The sequence below is a fragment of the Erithacus rubecula genome (assembly GCF_903797595.1).
Source record: "Erithacus rubecula genome assembly, contig: scaffold_104_arrow_ctg1, whole genome shotgun sequence".
Classification (NCBI taxonomy): Eukaryota; Metazoa; Chordata; class Aves; order Passeriformes; family Muscicapidae; genus Erithacus; species Erithacus rubecula.
The window spans coordinates 196,147-204,619 of record NW_027636365.1 but is presented as its reverse complement, the minus strand read 5'-3'; the positions used below and the strand labels follow the sequence as shown (position 1 = coordinate 204,619).

The window sequence follows — 8,473 nt, the reverse complement described above, 5'->3', positions numbered from 1 at the left end:
CGACAAACCTGAGTGGTTTCCCTGGTGTCCCCCAGCCCTTGCTGGCCCCAGGAGCTGATGGCATTTCTGCTCACTCAGCTCCATCTCCCCGCAGCATCACCATGGGGGTGCTGACGCCTGCTCTGTACAATACAAACAGGGGCTCCTGAGCCAGTGCTGCCGTGGCTGTGCCTACAAGGATGCGGCACCTGTGTGAGCTGGGGGAGAGGCCAGGGCTGCAGAGGGGGGATGTTGTTGGCAGGTGCATGAGGACTCTCTGGGATGCTGCCCTGGTCTGTCCAGCACAGTGGGGATGGATCAGCCCCTGCTCTGCTGCTCCTTGCCAGGGTCTCCCCCTTGCAGGGACCTTGCAGAGCAGCAGCCATGCTGTTTGCCCCAAGCCTGCCCACAGCCAGTCTAGTGCTGCTCATAGGGGTTTTCTCTGCTCAGTATTGGCCTCGCCAAGTGTTCTGGAGAGAGCCTGAGCAAGGATCGTGGAGCTCCCAGGCCCTGGCCTGAGGCAGCAACGCTGCCCCAGCAGTGCCCATGGCCTGTCCCTGCTGCAGTCCCAGCACTGCCACCCCCAGGGCTGTGCCCAGCCCCGAGAGCACTCAGGCCCTGCAGCAACATGAGGGACAGAAAGGCAGTGGGGCATTGGCATGGGAGCAGCAAAGGCAACACCAAGTGCTGCTGCTGCTGCTGGGCACAGTTCCTGCACTGATCTGCCCCAGCTCTGCACACAGATATTGCTGCTGCAGCTCCAGAGAAGGGAATAAAAAGTCTCTAGAAACAAGTGTCTGCTGGGACATGGTTTATTCTATATAAAGTGATTGAGAACACAGCTCATCATTGACGCAGTCAGTGAAGGTGAAAAAAAGCAAAATAAAGTGTGGTGAAGGCAATGACATTTCTTTGTGCACAATATTAAAAAAAAAATAAAATAAGGCAATGAAAAAGAAACCAACCAAACCAACAACACCAACAAGGACAATCATTGATTATTTTCACTACAAGTGATATGCAGAAACAGGCAAGAAGTTTAATGTTTCTGAAAGCATCCAGTAATAATTGTCCACACTGCAGACTTTAGCTCCTGGTTCCTCAGGCTGTAGATGAAGGGGTTCAGGGCTGGAGGCACCACTGAGTACAGAACTGACAGGCCCAGATCTACAGTTGGGGAGGAGATTGATGGGGGCTTCAGGTGAGCAAACATGGCAGTACTGAGGAACAGGGAGACCACGGCCAGGTGAGGGAGGCAGGTGGAAAAGGCTTTGTGCTGTCCCTGCTCAGAGGGGATCCTCAGCACAGCTCTGAAGATCTGCACGTAGGAGAAAAGAATGAACACAAAACAACCAAATCCTAAACAGGCACTAACCGCAGGAAGCCCAAGTTCCCTGAGGTAGGATTTGGAGCAGGAGAGTTTGAGGATCTGGGGGATTTCACAGAAGAACTGGTTCAGGGCATTGCCCTGGCACAAGGGCAGGGAAAATGTATTGGTCGTTTGCAGCAGAGCATTGAGAAAGGCACTGGCCCAGGCAGCTGCTGCCATGTGGGCACAAGCTCTGCTGCCCAGGAGGGTCCCATAGTGCAGGGGTTTGCAGATGGACACGTAGCGATCGTAGCACATGATGGTCAGGAGGAAATACTCCGCTGAAAAGAAAAAGGCAAAGAAAAACACCTGTGCCACACACCCTGCATAGGAGATATTCCTGGTGTCCCAGAGGGAATTGTGCATGGCTTTGGGGACAGTGGTGCAGATGCAGCCCAGGTCAGTGAGGGCCAGGTTGAGCAGGAAGAAGAACATGGGCGTGTGCAGTTGGTGGCCGCAGGCTATGGCGCTGATGATGAGGCCATTGGCCAGGAGGGCAGCCAGGGAGATGGCCAGGAAGAGGCAGAAAATCAGGAGCTGCAGCTGCCGTGTGTGTGCCAATGGCAGCAGGAGGAAGTGGCTGATGGAGCTGCTGTTGGACATTTCTTCACACCAGGCATGGTGGACTGTTGAAAGAAGACATTAAAAAGCTGTAATAGTTTTCCTTGAGTCAATCCTGTGCAATTATATTAGGAATCCTCTTAAAACCACTTCTCTTACTGTGCGGGAACTTAAATCAAACTTTTTTTTTTTAGTTCAGTTTTGTTCTGCTGAGTTGTTTTCTCATCTTCGGCATTGCTCTCAACCTGAACTATGTGGATCCCAGTGGAAAAATAGACCTTCCAGTGGTGCAGGGCATTCAGACCTGTTGGTCCTACACAGCTGTCCTGTGTTCATTATGTCTCCCTCTTATTCAGGGTGATCAAACTTACAACGTGCTTGAAAAAAAAAGTGGACTATTTGAAGTCCCCAGATTCAAAATCAGTCTGCCTAAACTCTTCTCTCATTTCCTGTGTTGCTGAAAAGGGAGGTATATGCAGTGCTGGTTTGTCTGTCTGCAGCCTGGAGTTCTGCCTACTGGGAGCTGTTTCTTTCTATCCAAGCCTTGTCCCTGCCAGTGCTGCCAGAGCCCAGACTAGCCCTGGGGGCTCACCTCTGCCCTGCACACCCCTCCAAGCATAGGGCAGTTCTCAGAGTTATCTCCCTGCCAGCAGGGCCTTAAGGGCAGCTCAGATAGACTGAGATGCATCAAGCCAAGGTGCTGCTGCTGCTGTCTGTAGGCAAAGGAGAGTGAGGAGGCACTGTGTGAGCGAGATGTGAGGCAGATCTGCTGATGCCCACTGTGACAGTGCAGGAGTGTCAGTGACACAGACATACCTTACAGCCCCTTTCCCTTCTCTTGAGGAGAAAACTGACAGCAGCCCTGGCCATGCAACACCATCTCCACAGCAGGAGGAATTTGCCCTGATGGGGATGGCTCCTTTCACCTGCAATTTCTCCCCACAGTACATGAGGAGATGACAGGAAGGTTGAGAGCTTCCCCTGGCAGGTGGCACATGCTCTGGGCTGGCCAAGAGCTCTGAGGGCTGCAGGAGCTGCTGTGTAGGACAACTCTGGGCAGCCCTGGCTGCAGTACCAGCTTCAGTTCATGCAAACATCCCAGGCAGCAGGAGCCATCTTGTCCTGTTCCTCTGACCGTGCCCAGGGCCCAAGCTGTGGGCTGTGCTGGCACCAGCAGATACCTCCAGGAGCACAGGGGACATTGCCCTGCACCCAAACACTCACCATGTCCAGAGCTGTCAATGTTTTTCTCCACGTGAAGTCTCAGCTCAATGTCTTCCCAATCCTGATTGCCTTCAGCCTGTCTGTGCCTGGCTCCTGTCCCCTCAGTGCCTGCAGGCAGTGCTCTCAGCCCTGCTGGGCTGGGAGAGGAGCTGCTCCTCAGCAGAAATGTCTTTTTGAATCTTTTCCTGGTTGACAGTATTTCCCTCTGTTCCAGGAGACACAACACTTAGACTTTAATGACGCTCTAAGGAGCTTTTTAAAATCAGATCTGGTCCCTGAGAGAGTGTTTTCAAAACAATTTCTCAAGAACTCGAAATTAAATTGATACTCCAAAGTTTCTTGAAGTTTTAATGGGTCTCACTGAGGGACTGGACTCAGAAAGTGTCCCAAGGTTCAAGTAAGAGCAGAACAATGGAGGCAGTGATGAGAGTTAGGAACAAGGAAAATAAAGGTGTCTCCGATGCTGAGCAAACCTGTATGTGTTTCAGCAATGCAAAGAGCCAAGGCCTGAGCGCCAGCCCCTGGCAAGGCACATCCTGTCCCTCCCTCATTGCTCAGGGCTTTTCCCGGTCCACTAGGCTCTGGGGATGTGCAATGCCAAGTGCAGGACCATGGGGCAGCTCCTACCAGTCTGCTGAGAAGGGACAAGGAGGCAATGAGGCCCCAGCACAGCAAGGCTCACTTGTCCCCTGCTGGCCTCAGGCCCAGGGCCAGCAGCCATGGCCCAAGTGCTGCAGCAGTTGGGTCTGGCAGGGCCTTTCAGCTGCTGCCCATCCCTGTGCCCTCTGCAGCCCAGGCTGTCCTACAGTGTCCATGCCCTGTGCCTCTGTCCCTGCAGGCTGTCATCATCCCCTGGCTGCCCCACATCGCTGGCCCCTTCCTTTCCTGACAGCTCTGAATCCTGCCTGCCTCTGCCTGGCCACACAAAGCCTTGGGCTGCTCCACACTCCTTCTGGGGAATGTGTTGCACCACAGCCCTGTTTTGGGTGAGAAATTCCTTTCTCTTTTTGCTCCATCTGTGGCTCCCCATCTGCACTTGGCATTATTTCTTTCTTTCTCTGCCTGTTCTTTACTATATCAAAAGGATTCTCTGTCACTGAAATAGCCCTTCCATTCTTTCCACTGCTCTTCCCTGCTCTTCTTTTTCTCCATCCCACTGAGCACAGAGCTCTTTTGTCTCTGTATATTTGTCATGTGTTGGAGGCCTCTGAACCCCACCTTGGGAGATCTCTGGGCTCTCTCCAAAATGTCAGCAAATAGAATGTTCTGCTCATATTTTTAGAAAATCACCAGAGGACAAGGCAGCCAATCCTGTGTGTCCTGACTACCTGTCACGGTCCGCCCAAATCATGAGCGAGTCGCGACTGGTTCTCTTATGGATCTCGGAGTGCAAAAGACACAGCAGGGGACAAAACCAGTTTACTTCTAGAGAAATGCAATTTATTTAGTGCCAACCAAAAAATGCGATAGTGGGACAGAGAGAGAGAGAGAGAGAGAGGGGGGGGGGCAGGGGGTCGGGATTATAGCTACCAAGACGGGCAGACGAATCCTCGTGGAGTCAGCCGGTAGGTGTCTGTTGCCGTCTGGGGAGATCTCGGGGGTCTCCTTTGCGAAAGTAACTTTTATAGTCCTTTCCCAAAGCGAGTGGCTTCTGGCCAAAAGGTGGGAAGATTTATGGACAATTGTATGTGGAGCTCGTTACGCGGGGGAACAGGTGGAAACAGGACGCTCAGACCACCTTTGTCGTCATGAACACATGCAGGGTAGCCCATACTGACCAGTCCATTGTCTTTCATCTGTGGGAGCTTGTTGTGTAAACTCCCCGTGACTAGTTGTCATGTGAAATCAGTCCTGGTAGGCATCACCTGCGTAACAGTCACTTGGCGTTCCTCCCAACCCTGGGCAGTGCAGGCCTCAGGCGAGGGTTGTTGGGCAGAAACAGACGAGAGGCTTGGACGGACTCTCACATCACCCCGTGACCAACGAGTGTCACTGAGAAACTCCAGCAGCATGATGTTGTGATCTTGCAGCATCTTCAGGACCCGCCCTTGGTAGCACATCCCGGGAATAGGGAAAGGGAAAACAAAAAAAAAACCGAGGATAAGAAGGAAAGGGAAAAGGAAAAGGAAAAGGAAAAGGAAAAGGAAAAGGAAAAGGAAAAGGAAAAGGAAAAGGAAAAGGAAAAGGAAAAGGAAAAGGAAAAGGAAAAGGAAAAGGAAAAGGAAAAGGAAAAGGAAAAGGAAAAGGAAAAGGAAAAGGAAAAGGAAAAGGAAGGAAAATAAACAGGAAAACCACAAAATTGATTATAATAAATTTTCAAACAAATCACAATGATATTAGCATTAAACAATCAAAATTAATCAATAAAATAACATCCAAACAATTAAAATTCAAACAATTCAAACAAAATCAATGAAATAATATTTAAACAATTAAAATTCAAACAATTAGGAACAAATTACCAAATTAGGATCAAAAAACCAAATCAATATTTATTATAATATGTTTTTATTATTAAAACAATTATTTTCCAAAACCATCTTAATCAGAAGCTTAACATTACTGAAACTGATCATACCAATCATAACCACTAACAACAATTTTAATCAGTTTGCTGTTAAAGGCCTGACTTTCACTGCTCATGTAATTTGTCTGGTGCAATAACTTTAGGGGTATCTTTAGCAGATGGAGTAGTGATCAAATTATGTGTTTCCATTGTTGATGCCAGTTGTGTCAGCCGTTTTACCATTCTCCAATTCAGGATGTATAAAATGACTGACAAAACAAAACTGATTAAAACCAAAATCAAAAGCACAACAATGGGATGACACAATTTGTTTAGGATGCCAGTAGCAGTAGGTGACCACCCAAAAGGAGTATCCCACCACCTGAGTTCAGCATTCCCTTTCACCCTTTCTAAAACCCAATGTATTTCTCTCACATCGTGATGAACTGTCACCAGGGTCTTCTGCCCATTTTTCTTGATCTTTCCCAAGATTCCAATTAAGTCCTGGTGAAGCAACAATTGTTTAATCAAAGTGGGGTTCATCCCGATGGGAGCAGACACTAACTGATGAATCAGTGTAAAATTGGATTGCAAAAGGTGATGAGACATAACTGGAACAGTATAAGAAAAGTCACAGCCCATGATTGTGGTAAAATTACAAACACAAAAATGTAAATGATTTTTTAGATTCACTGTTACATTTTCTACAAACAACAAGTTGCAAGCAGTTCTTACACACACACATCCATTTCCTATGTACACCAGCACTGTTGCAGGAGTCTCATCGAGGTGTATTTCAAAATGACAGATATTTTGCTCTGTGTCTAAACAGATGTCTTGGGCCACAATGGCACTGCTTTCACAAATGAAACCCTGTTGCTCCCGAACAACACAAGATTCCAAATTAACAGTTTGCCATTTTTTACCAATTTGACGGGCCCATTCTCTATGCTCGAAAGGATAGAGAATAGTTCCATCGTGATTCAATCCTAATGCAATGATGGGGTATATCAAATGCACTGAAGCGTTGCGTATTGTCAACACAAAGGCTGTGGCTGTGTTTGTGCTGGGGTTGTAGGTAAAGTTTACCAAATTCCACCAGGACTGAAACTTCCTTTCAAAATCATTAGCATTGTCCCAAATTATTGTCCGGATTTCAGTAGGGAAGATGCCTTCTTCCCCTTCCCTTATAATTGAGGCAACAACTGTTTGCATCCAAAGCTGTGCCTGGATACAGCTGAGGGCTAAAGAGATGTTGTTTTGAGCAATACCAAGAGCATCAATTATCAGTTTGTGGTTATTTACATTTGCCTTTTCCCAATTTGGTAAAATGTTTGATAATAACCACTGTTGTGTCCCCAGGGCTGTTAAAGAGGACTGCAGGGGTTGTTTCAATTTGGTCAGGTCTCTGGAGGTGGCAACCAATTTGTTCATTAATACCTCTGAATTAATGCTATTTAAAAATTCCCAATCCTGTTCTCACAACACCGGTTATGTCTCGTTTGTTTCTTGAAAGGATCCTCCTGGTTTTGCAACCAGGTCGTTTGTCCATGCCAAGAAAAGGTGAACAAGCTGGCTGAATTACTGAAACATTGTTCTGCATTGGCAAATTGACTTGTTTAAAAGACCATGCCGAATTAAACAATATTTGCTGTTGGCCAGTTTTCCAAATTGCCCAAGGTCCAATTTCAAATATTTTCAGGCTCAGTATAACCGGTGATTGGGTAGTAGGTGCTACAACATTAACATTGAGTTCTCATTTTATATTTTGTATTGTTTTTTCCACACATAATTTTTTGGGAAAATTGTACAGCAGTTCAATTTTGATTTTAAATTCTCACAAAATAAAACACAGCTATAAAGTCCTGTGCTGTAACTGTATACAGGTTCGATGATGGATTCAGCAATTAATCTTCACGTTCTGTGGTGTTATTCTGTGAAAAGTAAACACAACAGAATCTGCCACAAAGAGGCAGGGGGTCAAAATGATGGAACTATGCAGACAGAAATTCTGTTAACTTCCCAGCCATTTTACTGCAATTAAGGAAGCCACTCTGTACCTCCTTTAAACACAGTATAAGAGTCAGTGTAGTTGTAAACAAGAAAGGCACTCTGCACTTCAAGCTGGAAAACACCCCAAATAACCATCTGCACTCCAAGCCCCAAATAACCATCTGCACTCCAAGCCAAGAGTCACTCTGTCCCCCAGGAATAATTTGCTCAGCAGAAGCATTAGTGAGCCCATACTGACCAGTCCATTGTCTTTCATCTGTGGGAGCTTGTTGTGTAAACTCCCCGTGACTAGTTGTCATGTGAAATCAGTCCTGGTAGGCATCACCTGTGTAACAGTCACTTGGCGTTCCGCCCAATCTGGGCAGTGCAGGCCTCAGGCAAGGGTCGTTGGGCAGAAACAGACGAGAGGCTTGGACGGACTCTCACAGAGAGGAATGAGAAGAAATCAGTCAGGAAATGTAAAAAACCTTTGTTCCCATGGCCCCAGACACATTCTGAGATGCTGCCCCATCCCTGGCCTTTGGGGTTTTCAAATTAAGACCAAATCAATCTGTGAACCACTTGGTCTGGGACAGTTTGTGGCAGGATGGACTTGCTGCAGTCTCTTCCAACCTCAGCTCCCTGATGATCCCAGGAAGATGCTGATTATGATTTTGGAATGGGCCAGAGCAGGTGTTTACAGGACAGGAGTCCTCTGGGGCTCTAGGGGACATGCAGCTTACAAGGTGGACAAACACATCTCATTAGCTGGGGCATTTGAGTACTTGAAGAAATGTCCAAGTTTCCCCACCAGGAGATAACAGAAATTTCCTGAAATTTTA

At 47.5% G+C, this 8,473-nt stretch overlaps 1 protein-coding gene across 1 annotated transcript in view; it reads right to left on the bottom strand.

The window, feature by feature from the left end:
* Positions 1–1,018: 1,018 nt before the first annotated feature.
* LOC306815160 (olfactory receptor 14J1-like) overlaps positions 1,019–8,473 on the bottom strand; it is a gene marked incomplete at both ends in the record, with an annotated part of 28,356 nt that continues 20,901 nt past the window's right edge. The window contains one exon of the mRNA XM_079331790.1: positions 1,019–1,657. Within this exon, the coding sequence (XP_079187916.1) occupies positions 1,019–1,657 (639 nt within the window). The remainder of the gene's footprint in view (positions 1,658–8,473) is intronic.